Below are 25,565 nucleotides of genomic sequence, written 5' to 3'. Positions count from 1 at the left end.
GGGGAGGCAGCCCAGGACCCGCGCGCTAAACGGGGCTCTGGGGATGGACGCGCCCCGACCTCTTCTCCCCGCCCGCACTCACGGCCCGCGGGCTCCCCTTCTGCGAAATCAACAAGCTCTTGCGCCCCCAAACCTAGGCCTCTAGTGGTCGGGAGGGGAGCCGGCCGCAGCCGGAGACCTTTGGATCCGGAGGGAAACGTCTTCGAGGTGGGAGAGGAGGGCCTCGGGTCCCAGGGGAAGGTGGCCCTGAGCCTAGCCGCTTCCTCCACGCCTCGCCCCGCCTCGCCCCGCCCCGCCCCGCACCCCATAGGCAGAGGCGACCCTCCCCGCCTCCCCGCCCGCTCAGCGCTCGCCCCGCCTCGGCTTTACTTTAAAAGTAAGCCGCCTCGGCTTTTACTTTAAAAGTTTCCTGGGGCCGGGACGCGCGTAGAGAGCCATGGCCATCTACGTCGGGATGCTGCGCCTCGCGAGGCTGTGCGCCAGGAGCCCGGGGGTGCTGGGGACCCGCGCCATCCTCGCCGGCTGTGGGCAGGAAGCGAGACTGCAGGCCGTCCGCCCCCTCAGGTACGCGGCCCGCCTTCCCCTCCTCCCCAGCGGGAGGGAGTTTAGGGGTTCCTGAAGAGCTTCCCTGGGGGCCAGTCCCACTCTGGTTGGGAAGCCCGAGGCTGCAGCACCTCTGGATGGCACGCGCTGGGGAGCAGGTACCCCGCACCCAGCGCCTAGGCAACAGGAAATGCTGGCCTGGCTCGCGCGGACTGGGGCTGCAGCTGGTGGCTGGCAATGACCCTGCACGGACTCCGGGTTCTGGTCCAGGACTCTTGGTTCTTTCCATGCATGATGAGCACACCGAGGGCCAGGAGCCTGGGCCTTCGGAGGTCTAGCCTGAGGAAAAGGGGCAGGGGCAAGCCTCTGCTCTGAGCTGGACCGCCCTTCAGGGATAAACATGGGGATCTTTGGCCGGTCTTGGCAGTCCGCTAAGCTCAGCGGTCTCCCCTCTCCTCTTTAGGTGCTGAGAGCATTGCTTTTGCACCTTGCTACTTGCTAGACCTGTTCTCTTCTGTCCTCAGAGCAAAATGGTGGGATGGGGGCTAGCAGGTGCCCATTGCCCCTGGCTTCACTGCCCCCCAGCAGTGTAATAAGTAGTGCTCTCTTCTTGTAAGACTGCAAGTGTGAACGTGTGTTGGTTGCTTAAGCAGATCTGGGCTCCTACTGATGGTATCACTGGTGGTTATCTTCAGCAACCTGATGGGGGAGGCCTGAACACCACTGAGTGGGCCCTGGCACCAGATGGGCCAGGAACTAAGTGGGGGGGGGCGGGGGGACAAAAGGGCTTCTTCTCTGAGAGAACTGTTTGGTTAACAAAAATAGGATGGGGGGGTGCGGATTGGAGGAAGGTGCAAATTCCTCTTTTGGCTAAATAAAACTCTAAGATCACAGTGTTTTGAACTTGCTGGTTCCTGGTAACTAGAAAGCACACAGTGCTTTAAGATGGCTACACCTAGTTTTCTGGGAAAACCCTGTGGCTCAGGGCTGGTCAGTAGATGCATTTGTGATGAAGACAGCTGGGTTTTGGGATGCCTGAGTGGCTCAGTCAGTTAAGCATCTGCCTTTGGCACAGGTCAGGATCCCAGGGCTCTGGGATCGAGTCCCATATCAGGCTCCTTGCTCAGCAGGGAGCCTGCTTCTCCCTCCTGCTGTGCTCTCTCTCTCTCTCTCTCTCTGACAAATAAATAAAATCTTAACAAAACAAAACAAAACAAAAAAGGTACAGGCACCAAGCCTTAAAGAAATTCTGCCTCTGCAACAGGAGGAGATCCACTTGTCCAGAGAGAGAAGGTTTCCTGAGCATTTGGCCTAATTTGTTCCCATCCCTCCCATGTGCTTGAACCCTTTTCTACTGACTGTGGTGATTTGGCCTGATATCACTCCCTCTTTCCCCTTCAGAAACCCTCCAGAGTCTCAAGCAGTCAACCCTGAGCACATAGGTCATGTCAAACACCTGGAGATATGAGCCAAGAGACAATCTCGCTATGGAGATAGGAGCCAAGGAACCCAGTCTTCCAGAGACGTGAAGCCTAGTGGGGGGAAAAGATAAGTCCGGTGACCACTACTCAGTGTTCCAAGAGTAATGGTATGGACAGGTCCTGGACTTCTGCTCTCCGCTTTTTCTGATCTAGTCACACATGAAGCCTGCTTTCTGCTACCCAGCCCTCCCCCCATCCCAGACCTATTGCTTATCTGCTTCTCACATTCCCCAGTTTTGCCTGTTAGGAAAGAGCAAGAACTTTGCAGCCAGACTGCCTGGGGTTACAGCCCTGGCTTCTCCACCTACCAACTGTGTGACCTTGAGTGCATTGCCTAACTAACCTCTGGGCCTGGTGACTTTGTCATCAATGCTACCTACTTGCTGGATTGATGACATTTTGCTTTGCTCAGCCTTTCCTCTGGGGCAGGTCTGATCCCTGAGACCTTCAAATGGCATCTGGCTAGGAATTCCAACGGATTTAAAAGTAGGAGAGGGGCGGTTCAATCAGTTAAATGTCGAACTCCTGATTTCGGCCCAGGTCATGATGCCAGACCAGGATCCAAGGATCGAGTTCCACATTGGGCTCCTTGCTCAGTGGAGAGCCTGCTTCTCCCTCTGCCTGCCGCTCCCCCTGCTTGTGTTCTCTCTCTCTCTGACAAATAAGTAAATAAATAAAGCTTAAAAAAAAAAAAAAAAAGTAAGAGAGTATCCCCCTTTCAGTGGCTTCTTTCTTCCTTGTACTGTGTTCTTCCTTTTATCTAGCTTCCCAGAAGGGTAGCCTGTGCCCAGCCACAAGTCCAAACCTTGGACCTGCCAAACAGTCCCCTCTCCATCAAAACTGGGATTGTTCCGACTCTTTCCCCTGGAAGGAAAGAAGAAGCTGTCTTATTGTTCTCCAGATCTCCTGAATCACCAGCTCCTTCCTCTTGTCCACACATCCCCTTCCCCAAGGAAATGGGTGGGCCAGTCTGGGGGCTTCAGGGAGCCTTGGAGATAAAGATTCCTTGATGAACTTGAGATGAACAGGCTTCCTCCAGACCTCTGAAGCTGGCCTGGGGCTGCCTCACATTTGCATCTGGGGTGATGGATGCACTTGGAGCCCAGAAAGACAGAAAGACATTGGCTTAAGCCTTTCAGAGTTAGGAATGATGATCAGAGCTGGGGCTCTGGTGACTCCATGCTAATGGTAGGTCAGAAGGGTAAGTGAACTTCATGGACTACCCCCTAGGGGAATGGCTATACAGGTGGGACCAGTATTAGAAATTATTAAATGCTGTCCCTATGTGAGGGGATTGTATTAAGCCAGGAAGCATTTTGGTTGGAAACCGTAATTGTTACCAAAAAAGAGACTCTTCCCATAACTCCCCAAAGATGAGTAACAAGTGAGCTGGTAATGATTTACACATGACACCAGGGATCCTCCAGTTTAAATGTAACAATAAAAAATAAACTATAAACTTAGACTTTGTAACCAGTGAATGGGACATATAAGTTTGGTTACCCTTTCCTACCTCTCATGCAATAGATGTCCATGTACTCTGGAGGTTGCAGACCGGTATAAAGATCAATGACCTTGTTTTCACTGAGTTCTTTGCCTAAAATGTATCTGCAGGGGAAGACCATAGACCCCCCCGAAACAAGGCAGAAAGGGTGCTGTTCTTTGGAGGATGGCAATGAAAGCAAGGAAGAATCTGATTGGTGGGAATGGGAATGGGAGAGACTTGCTGCTGAGGCTGGAGTTTGAAGCTGATCCCTCCAATAATAGGGCTGTAGTCTGAAGTGTGAAGCCCATATCCTTGCATGAAATTTTGTCTATGCTTGAACTCTTCTGAATCCTGGGTATCAAGCCCTCCCAACCTCCCCCACATTCTTTAATTTTTTAAAAAATATTTTAAAATTTTAAAAATAAAATATTTAAAAAATATTTTTAAATAATAAATATTTATTATATATTTATCATTAAATATTAAATTATTAAATATTTATAAATATTTTAAAAATATTTTATTTAGGGGCACCTGGGTGGCTCAGTTATTAAGCATCTGCCTTCAGCTCAGGTCATGATCCTAGGCTCCTAGGATTGAGCCCTGCACTGGGCTCCCTGTTTGCCAGGAAGCCTGCTTCTTCCTCTCTCACTCCCCCTGCTTGTGTTCTGTCTCTCGCGCTGTCTCTCTCTCTCTGCCAAATAAATAAATAAAGTCTTTAAAAAATATTTCATTTACTTATTTGAGAAGAGAGAGAGTGAGCACGTACAAGGGGAGGGTCAGAGGAAGAGGACGGAGAGGACTCTCTGCTGAGCAGGGAACCCCACAGGACCCTGGGATCGGGACCTGAGCCAAAGGCAGCCGCTTAACCAACTGAGCCACCCAGGTGCCCCCACATTCTTTAATTTATTCAATCTTTAGGCAGAAACGTTGAAGCCAGGCAGATCTGGGTTCAAATGAACCATTTTAGCTGGTTGTTTTGGGACTAAGTTGAACTTGGCCTTTCCCATATGTGAATAATGTTGTTTGAGAGTTAAATAATGTCACATTAAGAAACTTTTAAACTCACAGCCTAGTGCTAAAGAGATTGTCAACACACTGCAGTGGTGAGCTGTATACAGGAAATGCTTTCTAACAATGGGTTTGTGCATTCCTATAAGGACATCAAGGCCCACAGTTAGGAACTTGGGAGAGTAGGAGGGAGACAGTTCTGGCAAGGTAATTGCCTAAACCAAGCTGGGCTGCTTGGGGTATGTAACATGCCTGTGCTCGCATTTTTTTTGGCTTATCATAATGTTGAGCAAACTAAAGTACAGGATGTAATTTCATTCTTTGAATAGGACTTGCTGGGAGCATGTCCTAATAAATGACAGGTACCAATAACTCTTCCAGTTGTCTCTCCCTTCAAAAATAAACAAGCTCTGTCTCCAGCTTACCGATCCTGTTTTATGAACCCTGTCGGGGCTGTTGGTCCGTGTATCTCCCTGTAGGAATCGGATGACAGGGGAGCAAGGTCCACATCTATACTTTCTAATTCCAAATGGCTTTAGGCAATTCATTCAATCTCTCTGTCCCTTGGCTAGTTGGTAAAATAGCCACTTAGACAAGAAACACTCTACATTTCTGTAGACATTCTGTGATTCCTAAGGAGCCTGGGCTTTGGGCCCGATCCCCTAATTCAGGAGCACTGCGGTTGAAGTATGAAGTCTTCCCACTCACGTGAAGTCTTGCTTGTGTAGAACCCTAATGAACTCCTTGCAACCTCCTGACATTCTTTGATTCTCTCTAGTCCTCCAAGGGAACAAAAAACATTGAGGGTTTTGTCTGTAGAAAGCTAAGGTCAGAAGCTAACCTCCTCTGTACCTTCGTGATCCCGTCAAGGAGCAAGAGTTCTGAGTCAGCCCAAATCCCTTCCCCGGGGGCTCTGGTAGAGTAACCCAAGAGAAGACCCACAGCGTCCATCCCTTGCAACCCCCAAGGACTTCAGGCTTTCAGAAACAGCTTCCTGAGTTTGCTAGACTCGAATAATAGTTTCCAGTGCTTCGTTATAGGATGACTTGCTCACCTCTTTACTGTAGCTTGTATCACTCTACAGTTTTTTGTAGCCCGTTGTAGACTATTGGCTCCTTCAGGAAGGTTATGTTGGGTGGTAAAAAGATCATGGGACTGGCGCATCTGGGTGGCTCAGTGGGGTAAAGCCTCTGCTTTCGGCTCAGGTCATGATCCCAGCATCCTGGGATGGAGCCACGCATCGCATCGGGCTCTCTCCTCTGCAGGGAGCCTTCTTCCCTTCCTCTCTCTCTGCCTGCCTCTCCGCCTACTTGTGATCTCTCTCTGTCAAGTAAATAAATAAAATATTTTTTAAAAAATCATGGGACTCTATGACGTAATCACAATGCATGAATCTTAAGAGTACAGTTTGGTGCATTTTAACACAACTGTATACTCAACACCCCAAGAGCTAGAACCCAACATTCACTCTAAAGCAGTGTTCTTCATTGGGGAGGGTATGTGCTATGATGAGTGCTGTGAAGTGTGTAAACCTGACAATTCACAAACCTGTACCCCTGGGGCTTATAATACATTATATGTTACTTAAAATAAATTTTAAAAAAATAAAGCAAGGGCGCCTGGGTGGCTCAGTGGGTTAAGCCGCTGCCTTCGGCTCAGGTCATGATCTCAGGGTCCTGGGATCGAGTCCCGCATCGGGCTCTCTGCTCAGCAGGGAGCCTGCTTCCTCCTCCTTCTCTCTCTATCTGCCTCTCTGCCTACTTGTAATCTCTCTCTGTCAAATAAATAAATAAAATCTTTAAAAAAAAAAAAAAAAGCAGTGTTATTCAGTAGAGACATAGCGTGAGCCACACATGCAATTGTAAGTTTTCTAGTAGCCATATTAAGAAGGTAATAAGAAATAGGTGACATTGGGGCGCCTGGGTGGCTCAGTGGGTTAAAGCCTCTGCCTTCGGCTCAGGTCATGATCCCAGGACCCTGGAATCGAGCCCCGCATCGGGCTTTCTGCTCAGCAGGGAGCCTGCTTCCTCCTCTCTCTGTCTGCCTCTCTGCCTACTTGTGATCTCTGTCTGTCAGATAAATAAATAAAATCTTTTAAAAAAAAATAGGTGACATTAGTTTTAATGACACATTTTCTTTGACTTGGTATAGTCAAAACATCATTTTAGTGTATGACCAATCTTTTAAAAATTACCAACTGAAGTGTTTTACATTCTTTTTTTTTTTTTTTAAATAAAGTCTTCCAAACCGGGTGTGTATTTAACACTCACAGAAAACCTTCGTGCAGACTAGCAACATTTCAAGTGCTCCATAACCACACGTGACTAGCGGTTATCCTATAGACAGCACAGGTCTAGAAATTTTCTCTCATACCTGTTTCCAGTCAATGCCCTTCCCTAACCAGAGGCCACCACTGTGGTTTTGACTTCTAATCTCCATAGGTTAATTTTGCCGATTCTTGAATCTTAGAGTATATGCTTTTGTGTCTGGCTTCTTTTGCTCAAAAACCAAGGGGTGTCTTGGGGAGGACGGACCCATTAACCTTGATAAAAATTCATAAGAATGTGTGTATTATGCATTGAACCGTTTAGCTTTCCTTGATAACTCTGGGGGAAAGGACATGATCCCACCTGCCCAACATTTTACTTCTTGGGTGTGATGACAGAAAGGCATGTTGAGAAGTGGGGCCCCAGATGCATCAAGGGTTAACAGTCCCCAATATTATATAATCTAAGGACTTTTTTTAAAGTTAACCATTTTATTTCGAGGTAAGTCAACATTCACGTGCAGTTGTAAGAAATAATGCAAACAGGAGCACCTGGGTGGCTCAGTGGGTTAAGCCTCTGCCTTTGGTCCAGGTCATGATCTCAGGGTCCTGGGATCGAGCCCCACATCAGGCTCTCTGCTCAGCAGGGAGCCTGCTTCCCCTCTCTCTCTGCCTGCTTCTCTGCCTACTTGTGATCTCTCCCTCTCTGTCAAATAAATAAATAAAATCTTTAAAAAGAAAGAAAGAAAGAACACAAACAGATCCCATATACCCTTTTTTTTTTAATTTTTTTTTTAAGATTTTTTATTTATTTGCCAGAGAGAGAGAGAGAGCAAGTGAGTACACACAAGCAGGCAGAGAGGCAGGCAGAGGCAGAGAGAGAAGCAGGCTCCCCGCTGAGCAAGGAGCCCGATGTGGGACTTGATCCCAGGACCCTTGGATCATGACCCGAGCCGAAGGCAGCGGTTTAGCCCACTGAGCCACCCAGGCGTCCCTCCCATATACCCTTTATTTGGTTTCCCTGAATGGTAACCTCTTGCAAAATTAGTACAGTATCACAAGGGTGCTTCAATTTTCTCTTTCATGACTACACTTAATTCTTTCTCACCTCCAGGCCTTGCTTAACCTCTAACAATCTTCCATGATTTTGAAATTTCAAGATAAGGTGTAGACAGAATCATCTTGTATGCTATGTTTTGCAATTGGTTTTTTTGTTCTGAGGAATTCTCTGGAAATTCATCCAGGTTTCTTTGCATGTCAATAGTTCCTTTCTTATTATTGCTAACCAGTATTCTTTGATACGGATGCGCAGTTAGCTTACCCATTAGTTCATTGGAAGATACTTGGATTGTTTCCAATGTCTTCATATAAGGCTGCTATAAGCATTTGTGTACAGATTTTTGTGTGAACATAAGCTTTCATTTCCCTGGGAACAGAATTCTTTATTTGGGATCATTGCCCCCAATGTGTAATTGCTGGCTCATATGGTAGTTGCCTATTTCGCTTTTAAAAGAAACTGCCTGTTTTCCAGGATGACTGAACCATTTTATGATCCCACCAACAATGCGTGAGTCATCAACATCCTCGCCAGCATTTGATATTGTCTCTATTTTTTATTTTCGCCATTCTGATAGGTATGTAGTGATACTGTGGTTTTCATATGAATTACCCTAATGTTGAATGATGTTGACTATCTTTCCATAGGCTTATTTGCCATCTTTGATGAAATGTATCTGCATGTCTTTTACCCATTTTGTAGTTGGATTATTTGGGGTTTTTAACTGTTGAGTTTACAGAGTTCTTTATGTGTTCTAAGAACTAGTCCTCTGTCAGATATGTGGTTTGCAAATATTTTCTCCCATTCGGTGCCTCGTCTTTTTACCCTCTTAAGAGGGTTGTACAGAGCAAAAAGTTTTCATTTTCACAAAGCCTGGTTACCAATTTTACAGACCACGTTTGTGGTGTCAAGTCTAAAAAATTTTGCCTAGCCCTAGATCCTAAAGATTGTTCTCCCATGGTTTTTTTTTTTTTTCTCAATATTTTGTAGCTTTGTGTTTTACATGCAAGACTGATCTATTTTGAGGGTTGTTTCTTTTTCCTAGAAGAGACTTGAATCAAAATTTCTTTTTAAAACATCAGTCATTCTGGGCCATCAATTAAGAAAATGACCATTCAATAGTGTTCTAGTTTGGATTTCACTTGTCACTCAGCACCTTCATTTCCTTAGACAATAGCTGTATGTTGTCGCTGGTATAAATGTGTCACCCGTCTCTGCAGGTACCTGAAAATTATAACTTTATTTCAGAACAGACAACTGTTACCGGTTCAAAGTTGTCCTCTCCTGCCCAAGCATGAGTCAACTCTACTCCCATGTCAAGTGCCCCTCCCAGGTCAACCAGCAGCCTAGTGTCTTTGTGTAACTTAGGGAGAGGAGAGGACACAGCCCCATAGGGTGTGTATCAGTGAGTGGTCCAGGAGCTGGAAGAATGGTGTGTTGGATAGTGAGGATATGAATCTTGGTGTGCAAGGAGGATGAAAGAGGAGAACCAGCCTCTCCTTCACCACGAACTTGGCATTGCACTGGCCCATGTACCTACAACTGTGTCTCATATAAGATGGAATGTGTTGACTGAGGACAGAGGCTTGCTATGGGTACAGCACATGAACTTCAGAGACAGACTGGGTTTTCTCATCATGTAAATGTTGGTCTTGCCCTGGCCTTTCACATGATGGGACCAGTGCATCTCCCTCTGTCCATGTCCGGAAGATGTTCCATCTTTTGAATGTTTTAGGTGCCCTTCTTGGGAGTTCACCAACCCTCTTGTATTTTCCTTCATGAATATTTCATATGGAAGAGAAAATTAACCATAATCACATGACAAAAAAATGAACACCGAAGGACCTATCACCCCAAATGAACATAGAGCCATACTTGTTACAGAAAATTGTGCATAAAAGAAATAAAACATGGATCAAGTTTAAGTCCCTTTTATAGCCATCCTGTAACCCACCTCTTCACCGAGAGCCAGTGGCATAGATTGAATGCATGTTGTGTCTGAGTGCATTTTTTTGTTTTTCATATGTCTCCGTTCCATGAACAGTATATTCTATCATTCGGAAGGCACCTCAAATCACACCAAGCAAGTAATAAGTACTTCTGCTTTTCCAATTTTTGTTTTCATAAACAATACTTGGGCTTTCATAATCTCAGCACAAGTTGTACCAGAATGCCCTTCCCTTTTTCTCTCAACAGTGTGTTTTAAAGATCTATTTACATGGACACTGTAGATCTGGATTATTCCTGTTCCATTATATAACTATGTCCAGCAGCACAGTTTAACCCAGCACAATTGGTGGGTTAAAGGGTTGAATTTCCAGCTTTTCTGGAAATTGCCCTGGAGAGGATGTGCTGCTGTGACCACCAGTAGCAACCCAGAGTCCCATGTCCCAAAGTCTTCACAAATGCTTAGTGTCACTGAATGAACACAGGAACTTTTTGTTACTCTGGTAGGGGCCAAAGTTTATCTCACTGTAGGCTGAATGGACATTTCCCTGATTAGCCATGAGATTGGGCTCTTCTGAAATGTCTCCTGTGAATTTTCTGTTCATATTCTTTGCCCGTTTATTATGTTAGATTACTTGTCCTTATTGACTCATGAGTTTGTTTGCTTTAAATACAAGCTGAATACTAATCCCTGGTCTCTTACGTAGAAGATGAAATTTTAAACCCGGGCAGCTGCTTGTCTTTTAGCTTTGTGGATGGTTTATGTTTTTCTTAGGGCCCCGGGGACCAGCCTGGCATCAAACGCTTGTAGAGGGGGGAAGGGCAGGGGCCAGTCCATGACTTGGAACAAAAATAGGCTATTGCTTTCAATTTCGTTTCTAAAGCCTTCTTGCTGGTAGCTGACATGGCACCTTGCCCAGGGGAGCAGTGGTCTGGCTCAGCATGGGGAGTGTTCCCACAGTTCCCAGGAGCCCTTATATCTAGTTACCCTCCCTGCTTCGTGGCTTCTGAAAGGTTTAAGAGCTTTGCCCAGGGCAATCTGGGTCATTCCATCACCCAGAAAGGACAAGATTCACCTGCAAGCCTTTTGTTCCGGTGTCAAGCACCTCCTTCTAGCAGGTAATATGTAACAGGAGGTGGAAGAGTTTCTTCCCCAAGGAGAGCCTGCAGACGTGTTTGCCTTGGTGGCCTGATTGAGCCTGCCTCCCTTGACTCCTCTGGGGTGGGACTGTGTGATCCTTGGCACGTATGGTGGCCTCTGGCCTGGACTTTAGTTGCCAACCCCAGAATGTCCAGAATGCCACGGGAGCTCCCCAAACCAGCCAGCTCCCGTATTCTGTCTAGATCCCCCTGCAAAGCCAGGCTGGACCGGGCAGGACCAACGCTGGGGCACAAGGCTTTCCAGCCTGGTGACATCAGGAAACTGGCTAGGCAGTTACGGGGCCCACAGGTGGTTGGCACCAGGGTGAGGGAGCTAGAACATGAGAACGGGACAGTGAGATCAGAGGCTGTGAAGGCGAATCAGTTTCCACAAGTAAATCTCAGAAAAGGACCAGCATGTGCTGGAAGTCTGGGGGGTGGGGGTTCAGTGGGGCTATTTCTCCAGGCACCTGTGGCACTTAGAGGGCCCCCTGGTTTGCAGCTCTAGATCCCATAGGGCCTCCGGGGGAGGTTGTGGAAGGGCTGCAGTTTAAAGAGAAACACACACAGAAAGGGGTCCAGGGGTGACCCCCACCAGATGTGGAACCATAAGGAAATAAACCTCTTGCTTCTTCATTCATAAAAAATGAAGAGGGGTGCCCAGGTGGCTCAGTCGGTTGGGTGTCTCCCGTCGGCTCAGGTCCTGATCCCAGGATCCTGGGATCAAGCCCTGAATGGGGCTTCTTGCTCAGTGGGGAGTCTGCTTCTCCCTCTCCGTTTGCCTGCCTCTTCCCCTGCATGTGCCCTCGCTCTCTCTCTCTCTCTCTCTGTCAAATAAATAAATAAAATCTTAAAAAATAAATACATAAATAAAATTTTAAAAGAATAATCCTTGTATAGATGATCCAAGACCAATGATCATAGGACACACACGTACGTGGAAGCTCTCTTTAAGCCGTGAGTTTCACTTTGTATATTCTGGAAGCCTTGGGAAGTCCGGGACCCCGAGATCATGACCTGAGCCGAAGGCAGCAAGCTTAACCCACTGAGCCACCCAGGCACCCCATGAATTACTTTCAATATACATGTGATTTTGGAATAACAGCTTTTGGGGCCCGGTGGTATAATAATCCAGATGAATGACCAAAAAGATTGAATTTAGAATACCAGCTGCTGAAGTGGCAAAGAGTAGGTCTCTCCCTCCCTCCCCACCCTTTCTCTCCCTGCAAATACACACACGCGGTACACACACCACACACAAAGGCACCGCACACACACACCACACACCAGACATACACACACACCAAACACCCAAACCACACACCACACACACATGCATATACACCACACACAGGCACCACACACATATACCACAATACCAGACACACACACCACACACACAGACCACACACCACACACACATGCACATATACCACATGCACAGGCACCACACACATACATCACACACCAGACACACACACCATACACCAAACACATATACCACACCCACATGCACACACACCACACACAAGCACCACTTGCGAGATACACACACCACACAAACACAGACACTAGACACACCATACCACACATACACCACACACCACACACATGCCACACCACTCACACCACACACACCCCATACACACACCACATATATGCACCAGACACACACCACATACTAGACACACACCTACCACACATCCCATAGTTTTTTGCCACCTCTTGAAAATAAGTTGGAGACATTACAATATCAATATTTTCCACTTTTGTTGATCTCTTGGGAAACAAATGCCTCATGGTTGTTCTTCTCTGATTGTTCTTCAATCAAAGGAGACATCTTTCCTGATGCTTATCTGCCACGCGTCATCCTTCTTCCTTGACTATGTGGCAGGTCTGTGTTTCACGTGTGAGTGCCACTTGGTCTGTTTTTGTGGAAAGTTCTCCGTGATTGAATGATGAGGCCCTGTAATTAACTTGCACTGCAGCATTTTGAACATTTGCTTAACCTCGCCCTCAATTTTCTCCACTTGTAAGACAAGGACAAAATTGCTGGGGAGGATTTCCCTGAGGAAACCGGCAGGAGAGCCTTGCAAGGCGGGGTGTTGCTGTGCTCTTTCTGCCTTCAGGTCACATACCCTGTGGGACATTTACCCGGCACTGCCCTTCCCCACTGACGGTGCTTATCTTTTTCATAAATCAGAATCACCACACTCCTGACTTGTCTTAAAAATCTCTACAGAGGGGCGCCTGGGTGGCTCAGTGGGTTAAACCCTCTGCCTTTGGCTCAGGTCATGATCTCAGGGTCCTGGGATTGAGCCCCGCATGGGGCTCTCTGCTTAGCAGAGAGCCTGCTTCCCCCCTTCTCTCTACCTGCCTCTCTGCCTACTTGTGATTTCTATCTGTCAAATAAATAAATAAAATCTTTAAAAAAAAATCTCTACAGATATTCCCCCCCCTTTTTTTTAAGATTAATTTATTCAGGGGCGCCTTGATGGCTCAGTGGGTTAAAGCCTCTGCCTTTGGCTCAGGTCATGACCCCGGGGTCCTGGGATCGAGCCCCACCTTGGGCTCTTCACTCAGCAGGGAGCCTGTTTCCCCCTCTCTCTGCCTGCCTCTCTGCCAACTTGTGATCTCTGTCAAATAAATAAATAAAATCTTTAATTAAAAAAAAAAGATTTATTCATTCATTTGAGAGAGAGAGACACAGAGAGCACGAACAGGGAGGAGAGGCAGAGGGAGAGCGAGAAGCAGACTCCCTGCTGAGCTGGCAGCCCTTCGTGGGATGCAGTCCCACCACCTGGAGGTCATGACCTGAGCTGGAGGCAGAAGTTAACCATCTGATCCTCCAGGCGCCCCCAACAGACATTCCTAGAAATGACATTGTAAAGCAGATGGTTATCCAGTGGCTCTGGTTTCCTTCGGGGAAACCTTCTGGACCACGGTCTTGCGTCCAGTAAGCCATATTCTGAACAACAAGCAATGCCATACGCTGCTCTGTGCTCCTGAACAGGGGCGGGGTGGGGGGCGGGGGGTGGTGCACATCCATGTATGAGACGGGTTGGTTGGGCCAATAGTCACAGTGTCCCGTGAATGGTACAGAGGACATACACACTGCTTTCCCATCTGCCAGCGTTCTCAGGAAGGAAAACCCTGCTGCATTCAGAAAGGAGATTCTTTCTTTCTTTGAGTAATTTCTAGAACAGAGATCACCAACAGATGTGTCTGCTAGGCTTGCCCAGCATGAGTTATCAAGGGATGGATGGATTTTGCACAGAAGTGACACAGGCTGTTTTTACTTTTTGTGACAAAGTGGCAAATAGAGGACACAATCTGTCACTGAATGTAGTTTATGAATTATGAGTGAAGCAACACTAGCTTAAGCCGTAGGAGAGTTTTCTTTTAAACTCCGTGCTGAAGTACACCGTGGGTTTAGCAAAGGGAACATAGGTTAAGTGCTTCCTAAGTGACTTTTTGATAAAATATACACGCCCATATAGCCAGTACCCAGATGGCCACTCTCCTGATCTCCATCATCGCAGATTACTTTTGACTGTTTTGTACGTAGAAATGGAATCCTACGGTATATACCTTTTTCTATCAGGTTCCTTTAACTTTTTTTTGATGAGTTTCTTTCACGTTGTTGGGTATAGTCGTGGTTCATTTGCTGTCGCTGTTGTATAACCCTGTCCTGCTGTGGATGGTTGGGCGGTTTCCATATCGGAGATAACACAAAAATCATCATCCCCGTCTTTTGGTGAGCGCATGTCTGAATTCTGTTGGGTATATGTTTCAGAGTGGAATTATTCACATTGTTTTTTTAAAGTGTTCAATTCAGTAGTTTTTAGTGCAGTCACAGGTATGTGCAAGAATCACCACAGTCAGTTTTAGAACATTTTCCTCACCTCAAAGAGAAACCCCATACCGTTAGCTGTCACTTCTGTATCCTTCCTTCCCCTCAGCCCTAAGCAATCACATAATCTACTTTCTGTCTCTATAGATTTGCCTATCTCAACATTTCTATGCATGCAATTTTACCATATGTGGCTTTGTGTCTGGCTTCTTTTGCTTATAATATCTTCAGGGTTTATCCATGTCGTAGTGGGTATTACTCCTTCATTTCCCTTTCAGAGCCAAATAATATTCCACTAAATGGATCGTCTCTATTTTGTTTATCCATTTATCCGTTGCTGGAACCACTAGGTTATTTTCACCTTTGGCTGTTTTGTGAATAGAACTGCTATGAACGGGGCACCTGGGTGGCTCAGTGGGTTAAAGCCTCTGCCTTCAGCTCAGGTCATGATCCCAGGGTCCTGGGATTGAGCCCCGAATTGGGCTCTCTGCTCAGCAGGGAGCCTGCTTCCCCCCCTCTCCCTCTGCCTGCCTCTCTGCCTACTTGTGATCTCTGTCTGTCAAATAAATAAATAAAATCTTAAAAAAAAAAAGAAATAAAATCTTAAAAAAAAAAAAAAAAAGAGGGGTGCCTGGGTGGTTCAGGGGGTTAAGCCTCTGACTTTGGCTCAGGTCATGGTCCCAGGGTCCTGGGATCAAGCCCCACGTCAGACTCTCTGCTCCGCAGGGAGCCTGCTTCCTCTCCTCTCTCTCTGCCTGCCTCTCTGCCCACTTGTGACCTCTGTCTGTCAAATAAATAAATAAAATCTTTAAAAAAAAAAAAAAGAATTGCTATGAACATTTATGCACAAGTCTGCATTTGAGCACCCGTTTTCAATTTTGGGGGGGTCAACACCTAGAAGCGGAATTGCTGGGTCATAAACTCTATGTTTAACTTTGTGGAGAAACACCAAACTGGTTTCCACATTGGCTGTGCCATTTTACATTCCCCCTGGTGATAACCAAGGGTTACAGTTTCTGTACATGCTCACCAGCACTTGTTATTTTGTTTTTGATTTTGGTTTTTTTTTTTATTCTAACCTTTCAAGTGTGTGTAATCTGGTAGATCACCATTCCTTTGTTTGTATTTCATGCGCTTGTGGACCTTATATCTTCTTTGGAAAAATGTCTATTCAGTGTTTCACTCATTTGTTAATGGGTCATTATGTGCATTATTTATAATTCACGCATTTGGTGATTCCACTGAGTACCTCTTACATTCCAGGCACTGTGAGTCACTGGGGATAGAACTGTGAACATTTTAGTTGCCAACAATAAAACATCAGAGAATTCTTTAAAAACAAACAAACAAACAAACAAACAAACCCAAACCCTTGTTTCCTGGCAGCAGATGTGCCCCTGAATTCTCAAGTGCCAACTCTCTGAGGGGATCTTTAGGTGGGGTTTCATCTCCAGTTCCTGGCTCCCGCGTATTTAATATGTTCTACAATACCCAACCCAAGTAGCTGAAAGCTTCACTAAACATTGAGAGTAGTCTCCTTATCCACGGGGGATACGTTCCAGGAGCCCTGGTGGATGCCTAAAACCACAGCTAGTACCGAAGCCAGTATGTACAAAGCTTTTTCCTATCCATATGATGAAGTTCTCGAACCTAGGTGAGGTTCAGTGGGGTGAGGTTCGGAGCTGATGGCTAAAGAAAGAATTCTTAAGACGTCTCTGGTGCAAAAAGGTGGTTTATTAGAGCACGGGGACAGGACCCGTGGGCAGGCAGAGATGCGGCTGCCCAGGGTCTGTGAGGAGTGTCTGGTTATATACACAGGAGTTGGGTAGGTGAGGACAAAGGGGTGTTCAGAAGGGCTATTGGGGTAAAGAAGACTGTCAGGATATTGAAGGCCTGGTTACTATCAAGCCAAGGCCACTTTCCCTCTAATGAGGCACTAACATCAAGACAATTGGGAGTCTCCTGGTGGAATGTTACATTCCTGCTATCAAACGTCCTTGTTAGTGAGATTTAGGTTTTGAAAGAAATTTAACTTTATTTACTTTTCCTTCTACTTCCGTCTCCTTTGGTTTTTTATGGAGGGGAGGGTGACGTTAGGGCTTGAGGAACTGAGTTCTGTGTCTTTGGAAATTGGGCTATTGATAAGGTAACTTCTTTGTTGTAAATCTCAAGGACTTTTGTAAACCAAGAGAGACTCCTGCCTTGCAGGACTGTGATCTCTGCAAGATAACCATTTGTTCTTCCTTAGGGCAGTCAGGGGTGCCTGTGAAATGTCACACATATTACCAAGGGGAGTGGGTGGAGAGGGGGTGCAAGGCGCCAGCCCCTGCTCCGTTCTCAGCCAGCCTCCTACTCCCTCATCACATACATACTGATGATGAAGTTTAATTTATAATTTAGGCACGTAAGAGATTAACAATAACAGAATAATTATAACAATACACTATAATGAAAATTAGGTGAATGTGGTCTCTCTCTCTCTCTCTCTCAAAATATCTTATTCTCCTATACTCACCCTTCTGTGATGACATGAGATGATCAAATGCCTACGTGATGAGATGAAGTGAGTGAATGACGTCAACATGTGACATAAAGTGGAACTACTGCTGACCGTCTGACTGTCTGTCCGTCTGACCTCATGTCAGAAGGAGGCTCCTCTGCTTAACCGTGGGGAGCTGCAGAAGAGGGGAGGACTCTTGGACTTTAGTTCTTTGAGTTGGGAATCATAGGAACTGCTGGCTCTCTTCCAACTCCATAAGCTTCCCAGACAAATTGAAATAAGGATAATAATAAGAACAAACGAAAACCACTTGTCCCCTAAGCTAATCTCTATTGTCTTTTTCAGAGTTAGGTGGAATATCTGCCACTTTGTTTAAGAGCAGAAAAAGCAGTGGCTCCCTCTTTTGCCCAAGGCCTTTGGGGCATGTTTGAGGAAGGAGGGAAGTAGAATCCATTCTGTTTGCACTTGGGGTTTCGAAACAATGGGTGGTTCTCACATCTATGAGCAAAGTGCATTCATCCAAGTTTCTTAAGTCCCTTGGATGAGCCACCTGTGTCTGCTTCAATGTCCTGCCGTGCTCCAATCCCTGTTTCTTGATAAACAGTTGTGGAAAATATAAAATGGAGATTCGACAATCTGGGGGACACGTCCAAAGCCTAGAGAACAGAATTGCCCACGCACTTCTTTCTCCCTGAATTGTGTGGGGGTGACGGCTGGTCCTCGGCTGCAGAACCAGCTACTACCAGCCCGAGCAGACCACTTGGCCTCTTTGCACTCCACTCTCTTTACCTGGAGAATGGGAGTTCATGCTTCCCACCTGCCCTTCTTAGGATTTGCCTAGAATATGTCAGAGAAACCCACTCTCACCGTGGCTTCAAGGAGATGGGAGTTTTTTTTTCTGGGAGACAGCCGGCCCATGGCAGCACAGTACGCCTTGCTGTTGACTTCAGCTCTGCGATGTCCAAGCTCACCAGGTGGCCCAAGATGGCTGCCATTCTCTTCCTGTCACCGATGATATTCCAGCCAGTGAAGGACAAAGAAAAGATGCCCCTTCCCGGGAAGGAAAGTTGCACATATACCTCTCTATAGATCTCCCTGGGCAGACCACCTGTGAGGGAAGCTTGGGAATGCGGTCTGGGGTCCACATGGCCATGGCCAGTTGAATACCCCAAGGGTGCTTTATTAAGGACAAGGGCTTACTGGGGGCCTCTGTCACAGCACCTATCAGAGCTGCCATGAAGATAAGGGATGTAACACATGTGACAACTGAAATGGGCTTCTTTTCTGTTTTTTGTTTTGTTTTGTTTAGCAGGGATTAGAGGGGCGGGGAGAGGTTGTACATAAATCAACCCGTTGATTTACCAGCTAGAATTTCCAGGAGGCTACCGTCTGGTCTGAAATCCGTGGTGAATGAGTAGAAACCCAAGTTCCGAACTAAAGAGGACGCCTGGTCACTGTGAGAATAAGAGAAAGCCTGTTGTCAGGCTCTGTTGACAGCAAAGCCATTCAGGTGGCTGAGATCAGTCCTTGGCCTCCTCCTGATCCCGATGCTGGGCTAGGCGAGGCCGCCTGCCAGGACTTCAAGGGCCCCGGTCATAACTGAATGTGAAAAATGCGGGTATATTAGGATGTGCCAGTTGTAAGCAAATCAAAGCCAATTTATCTTTTTTGCTCATGTATTAGACTGCACGTATAAGTGAAATCATGCGATGTTTGTCTCTCTGCGTAACTTAACATCATGTCTTCCAGCTTCATCCTCATTTCCAAGAAAATGGAATTTGGCTTTTCTTTTCCCCCAAAACTGGCTTAAATTTAAAGAGGGAGTGTATTGTCTTTTGGCAGTGAAAAGTCCAGAGGAAGGTAGACATCCCATGCGGGTAGGCCTGGGGATTCAAAGCCTCACGATGAAGTCTGTGGCTGCGTCTTCCTATCTCTGTCTCTATGTGTCTCTCCCTGCTTAACCCTGTGTTCAGTTTGTCCCTTAGCCAGGTTCTCTCCACGTGCTTGTTCTTACGACCATCGCTTTGGCAAACCCCAAGAAAAAGAGCATGCTTTTTCCCAGTGGGCAAACATGTACGCCCTCGACTCCATGTGTGTGAGATAGGGATTTGAGGTACACAGTCTCTTTTGAGGTGACCACTGAGCGACCATTGGGAATCTGCTCAACAACTCATTAGGTTATCAGCCTGTGGGTGATGGGTGTGGGCCTTACAGGACCGCAGAGTCCTGCTGTCTGGGCTGTTTTCTGCCCCAGCTCATCGGCAGGAACCACGTGGCCTAGGTGACTCACCATAACCCTTTTAACCCGGTGGGGGCAGCTGGGTGGCTCAGTCAGTTAAGCGTCCAACTCTTGATCTCAGCTCTGGTCTTGACCTCGGGGTCATGAGTTCAAGCACCACACTGGGCTCCACCCTAGGCATGGAGCCTACTTAAAAAAAAAAAAAGAAAGAGGGATGTCTGAGTAGTTCAGTCAGTTAAATGTCTGCCTTCAGCTCAGGTCATGATCCCAGGGCCCTGGGATAGAGTCCCTCGTTGGGCTCCCTGCTCAGTGGGGAGCCTGCTTCTCCTTCTGCCTCTGCCTGCTATTCCCTCTGCATGTACTCTCTCTCTGTGTTAAATAAATAAAGTCTTTTTTTTTAAAGATTTTATTTATTTATTTGACAGGCAGAGATCACAAGTAGGCGGAAAGGCAGGCAGAGAGAAAGGAGGAAGCAGGCTCCCTGCTGAGCAGAGAGCCTGACTCAGGGCTCAATCCCAGGACCCTGGGATCATGACCTGAGCCAAAGGCAGAGGCCTTAACCCACTGATCCACCCAGGCACCCCAATAAAATCTTTTAAAAAACAAAACAAAACAGAAGGACGCCTGGGTGGCTCAGTCAGTTACATGTCCACCTTCAGCTCAGGTCATGATCCCAGGGTCCTGGGATTGAGCTCAGCATCAGACTCCTTGCTGAGCAGAAAGCCAGCATCTCCTTCTGTCTGCTGCTCCCCCTGCCTGTGCTCGTGTTCTCTTTCTGACCACAAAAAAAAAAAAAAAAAAAAAAAAAAGATTAAAAAAACATTTGAAGGAAGAAAAGATTAGCTAGGTCATTTAGATAATATCCCCTTTCGGGGCACTTGGGTGTCTCAGTGGTTAAATCCTCTGCCTTCGGCTCAGGTCATGATCTCAGGGTCCTGGGATCGAGCCCCACATCGGGCTCTCTGCTCAGCAGGGAGCCTGCTTCCTCCTCTCTCTCTCTGCCTGCCTCTGTGCCTACTTGTGATCTCTGTCTGTCAAATAAATAAATAAAATCTTTTTTTTTTTTTTTAAAGATTTTATTTATTTATTTGAGAGAGAGAGAGTGTGAGAGAGAGCATGAGCGAGGAGAAGGTCAGAGAGCGAAGCAGACTCCCCATGGAGCTGGGAGCCCGATGTGGGACTCGATCCCGGGACTCCAGGATCACGCCCTGAGCCGAAGTCAGTCGTCCAACCAACTGCGCCACCCAGGCGTCCCAAATAAATAAAATCTTAAAAAAAAAAAAAGATAATATCCCCTTTCACCTGAGAATAACCACCAAATCCAGTCCTTAAACTAGTCATAGGTGGGGAAGCTCAGGCCTAGAGAGGAGAATCCCTGTGTCTTTACTTGGATTCCCCAGAGAATGAGGACTATAGGTGGTTTGTAGTGCTGAGAGGCAGAAGTGAGGGGAAAGAGACTGAAAGAGAAGCAGGCATAGAGTGTGTTATGGAAGTCGCAGCCAAGGCGACAAGGGCTTTACCCACTAGGACCTCTGAGAAGGTACAGACACCTCCCAGATCTCTTCAGCTGCAGAAGGGGAGAACTGAAGCCCCCCCAAAAAGACAGAATCCCAAGGAACTGTCCCAGTGGCAGAAACCACAGATGCTCCAGGAGGTGACATGGGACACCGAAGGTGTCTGTGGCAGGTGCCCATCCCGCCAGCAGCATACCTGGGATGAGACTCTAGACCCTCCCTGCCACCCCATCTCTGATCCCAGCCTGGTGGTCACGTACTCCCCACCAAGCTACCAGGGGTGTTCCCACTGTGGAACTCCTCTTCATCTTCCTGGTCCAAAGTGGCAGCCAGGCCGAGCAGCGTCCCCACCAGCCTGCCTCGTGGCCCGCCTTCTGGAAGAGGGCAGCAGGCTCCTCTCCCATTTAGGGGGAAACCCCATATTGCTCCCCTCTGCCCTGCATATCTGGTTCTTCCCAGAAATTCTCCCCCACAAGATCAACAGAAGGCAGTCAATCAACAGAAGATAGACATGGTCTTTCTGGCACAGCAGCTGGAATGGTCACCACTGTCCCACAGGCCCCACGCCACACCCTCTCTGATGGGAACAGGGTCTGAGGCCTGTTGTGCTCCTCGATGCCCACCAGCCAAGGCCTCAGCAGGAGACCGGCCCCTGTCCCCCAGAGGGGCTGGTGAGCACAGGGAGGCCTAAGCCCACCATGTGATACTTGTACTTCTGGGGCCTTTTCTGCTTTTGTTTTTTAAAATAATTAATAGTTTAGTTGTTTTTGTTTTTGAGTACAGTTTGAGAGTTACAGAATAACCAAGCCTTTCTCTTGGGCCCGGGGTCCTGGGGGGGCCAGTTTCTCTAGCAGCCCCTCTCATGTCCCTGCCTGGCGTCATGGAGCCCATCTCCCCACAACCCTGTCTCCCCACAGCTCCAGAGAGGCGGATACCACCGTCCCCCTGCCCATTGGAGGCCTCAGCTACGTCCAGGGCTTCACAAACAAGAGTCTTCTCCACAAGACTGTGGGGCAGTGCCTGGAAGCCACAGCACAGAGGATCCCTGACAGAGAGGCCTTGGTCGTGTACCACGAAAACATCAGGTTGACCTTCGCCCAGCTCAAGGAGGAGGTGGGTCCTGGTCTGAACCCCAAAGGTGGGCAGGTACTGGGTGGGGAGGGGTGGAACTGCAGGGACAGCAGCAGGCTGTGGGGGTGGGGGGTGGGGGTGGGGGGTGTGTGGCTGGGGCTGCCTAAGGACGGGGTGGGGGTGGGGCATAGCAGGAGAACAGGGCATCGCTGAGGCAGAAGAGGCCACCTGCCCCTGATGTCCCCTGTACCGCTCCCTCCTGGGATACTTGTGAACTCTGCGTAGCTCCAGGCCTACGGAGGCCTGGGAATCTGCCCATCCCTCATTCTCAGTGGGATCTGATGGCAATCCCTGGGCCAAGGGCAGAGGTGGGAGTCACAGGCCCCTTCCCGCTCGCCCACCTCTCACCTCTTATGCTCTGTTTACACCAGGTGGACAAAGCCGCTTCTGGGCTCCTGAGTCTTGGTCTCTGCAAGGGCGACAGGCTGGGCATGTGGGGACCCAACTCCTATGCATGGGTACTCATGCAGCTGGCCACCGCCCAGGCGGGCATCATTCTGGTGAGCAGGGCGTTGACCAACACAGCTGAGTGTGTAGGGGTGCATAATTCAGGGGGACTCCCCAGCTCCTCGGCCCCCAAACCACCAGAAGGTAGGACTTTCTTCTGAAGCCTACCAAGGAGGCCCTGGAAGTGTAGGGCACTGCCTCTGACTTCATGATGTTTCTGTGCCTCCTAAGAATGGAGGGCCAGGGAGTGGGGCAGGGTTGAGTCAAGATACTGACTGACATCCCCTCACTGTCTCCACCAGGTGTCGGTGAACCCGGCCTATCAGGCTATGGAACTAGAGTATGCCCTCAAGAAGGTAGGACCCTCTCCTTGGGGAGGGGCCTGGCCAGTCCCCAAGGGATGGAGTGGGGGGGTCATCAGGGAGGGCCTGCCCAGGTGGGGGACCCCCAGAGTCTATCTTTCCTTAGAGGGTGGGAGGAGAGGGTGGTTGGTTAGACGCGAGGCTGGTGTGTGTGTTGAAGGGGGCACGTGTGTGTGTCAGGGTGGTGGTGGATGGGTGAGGCAGTGTGTGTGTGAGAGAGAAATAGAGTAATGGCTAGAACTACTCAGAGCCCCTGCCTGGAGCTCCCCGCTGACTGTGCTGGCGGGGCACGGCCCCATCCCCACAGGTAGGCTGCAAAGCCCTCGCTTTCCCTAAGCAATTCAAGAATCAGCAATACTATCAAATCTTGAAGCAGATCTGTCCAGAGTTGGAGAAGGCCGAGCCAGGGGCCTTGAACAGTCAGAGGTGAGGGTGTCCCACATTGGGAAGGGCACATGGTGTGGCCCCCCGGCCCCTGCACCCCTGGGGATGAGGTTCGTGTCTGTCCAGGCTCTGACTCTCCCCACCCTCCCTACTTGCAGGCTCCCAGACCTGACCACGGTCATCTCGGTGGATGACCCTCTGCCGGGGACCCTGCTCCTGAAGGAGGTGGTGGCGGCTGGAGGCGAAGAGCAGCATCGGGCCCGGCTCCAGTACAGCCAGCAGTTCCTGTCTTGCCATGACCCCATCAACATTCAGTTCACCTCGGTAGGGCAGAGACCTCCAGGCCCCGCACCCCGGCTGGCGTGCTCCCCCCTATTCACCCCGGCGACACTTGCCCAAGATAGAAGAGATGGAGGTCCAGAGGGCAGATGTTCTCCTGGGGCCAGCCCTAGCGGTCCTCTCTGCCCTGGAAAAGCGTTGGCCACTAGTGTCCTTCTCACATGCTCCCCTCCCCTCATCTTCTCATTGTCAGCACAAGGCCAGACCCACTGGGCCACCACAGGCCAGAGCTGATAGATCCGCCCCCCCCCCCCATTTAGCTGATGAGGAAACTGAGCCCTGGGGTGGGAATCTGCTGGTGGGCCACAGAGTCCTCTGAGCTGCTCTGTGAGTGGCTTACTCTCCCCATCTCTGCGTCCCAACACCCGGTACTGAGCGGGCGCGTGCTGAGCCTTTGTGAATGCGTGGTCAGTGAATGAATGGATCTGGGGCAATAGTCCCCGTCTCCTGACACCCCGTTCCAGGGCTCTCCCACCCGGGGCCGAAAGTGGGGAAGGAGATAGGGAGCGGGAGGCCAGGCATCACCTGCTTGTCTTAACAGGGGACGACAGGCAGACCCAAGGGGGCCACCCTCTCCCACTACAACATTGTCAACAACTCCAACCTGATAGGGGAACGGATTAAGTTGCACCTCAAGGTGAGGGGCCTAGCCCAGGCCTGCGAGGGGGTGGGGGGCGCTTGTGGGGTGGGAGGTACTTGTGGGGCTCCCCCTGCTGGCTAGATGAACTGGTTCCTGGGCCTTTGGGCTCCAGGATAGAACCGGGTTCCTGCCTCCATCTCCAGACACCTGAGGAGACACGGTTGGTCTTGCCCAGCCCCTTGTACCACTGTCTGGGGTCTGTGGGGGGCACAATGGTGACCCTGATGTATGGCACCACCCTCATCCTATCCTCTCCGACCTTTGATGGCAAGAAGGCGCTGGAGGCCATCAGCAAAGAGAGGTGGGCATCAGTGGGCAGCCCCCCTTTCTCAGGGGCTGATGAGACCCTCCTATTCCTGACTCCTGGGCCCTGATCCCTTCTGGAGATGTCTCCTCCCTTCAGCCCAGAGAAATGGAGACCAAGGGTAGCAGGGGTCTCCCAGGGGAGGACCAGTTCCTGCCTCTGAGAGCTTTTCCTTGTATCCCACTTTTGCAGCCTTGGCCCTTACTGCAGGTTCAGGGTGGGATGGGTGAGAAGAGGGAGTTCCCTTCCCCTTCCCAACCTGATTTTGAGACCCCCCCCACCTTACACAGAGGCTCCTTCCTGTATGGCACCCCCACAATGTTCGTGGACATTCTGAACCAGCCAGACTTCTCCAGTTATGACATCTCGTCCATGCGTGGAGGTGGGATAGGGCCAAGGGTGGCCAGGCCAGGATTGGTCTGGTGAGCTAGATATATGCCCAGTCTTTTATTTAGGGGCAACAAGATCACTGTAGAAAAGTGGGTGGGTGGGAGGCAAATACTTAGCATCCCTGGACCACCAGCCCAAGGCCAGCTGCCAGCTATAGGAGTAAGTCCAGGGTTAAGGATGAGAGGGGAATGTTCTTCTCTAGAAGGAGCTACAGGGGAAGGGGGTCCACTGGGCCTGGAGAAGCGGGGAGCTGTGTCAGTCCTCTCTCTGATTCAGGTGTGATTGCTGGGGCCTCTGCACCCCCAGAGCTGATCCGAGCCATGATTGACAAGCTGAACATGAAGGAACTGGTGGTGAGTGGAAGGAGGCTGGGCTGTGGCTATGGGCAGGGTGCCGGCTGGGCTGGGCTGAGAACAGACTGGTGGGTGTGGGGATGGGTTCAGGCCAGATCTCCAAGGAAGACCCTCTCAGCTGGTCCTCATTCCAGAAAGCAGATGTGAGAAAGTCTGACCTCCAGTAGCTGGTGAATCA

General features: G+C 48.8%; 1 protein-coding gene across 2 annotated transcripts in view; it reads left to right on the top strand.

Annotated features, from left to right (window-relative positions):
• Positions 1–417: 417 nt before the first annotated feature.
• ACSF2 (acyl-CoA synthetase family member 2) overlaps positions 418–25,565 on the top strand; it is a 34,518-nt gene continuing 9,370 nt past the window's right edge. For both annotated transcript variants that reach the window (XM_044248711.1, XM_044248710.1), the window contains exons 1-10: positions 418–564; positions 21,955–22,150; positions 22,540–22,668; positions 22,918–22,971; positions 23,285–23,403; positions 23,520–23,685; positions 24,242–24,337; positions 24,484–24,641; positions 24,935–25,026; positions 25,311–25,387. In XM_044248711.1, coding sequence (XP_044104646.1) covers positions 437–564; positions 21,955–22,150; positions 22,540–22,668; positions 22,918–22,971; positions 23,285–23,403; positions 23,520–23,685; positions 24,242–24,337; positions 24,484–24,641; positions 24,935–25,026; positions 25,311–25,387 — 1,215 coding nt within the window. In that variant the 5' untranslated portion in view covers positions 418–436. The remainder of the gene's footprint in view (positions 565–21,954; positions 22,151–22,539; positions 22,669–22,917; positions 22,972–23,284; positions 23,404–23,519; positions 23,686–24,241; positions 24,338–24,483; positions 24,642–24,934; positions 25,027–25,310; positions 25,388–25,565) is intronic.

Source organism: Neovison vison, chromosome 5 (assembly GCF_020171115.1).
Source record: "Neovison vison isolate M4711 chromosome 5, ASM_NN_V1, whole genome shotgun sequence".
Classification (NCBI taxonomy): Eukaryota; Metazoa; Chordata; class Mammalia; order Carnivora; family Mustelidae; genus Neogale; species Neogale vison.
This window is presented reverse-complemented; position numbering and strand designations above follow the sequence as displayed.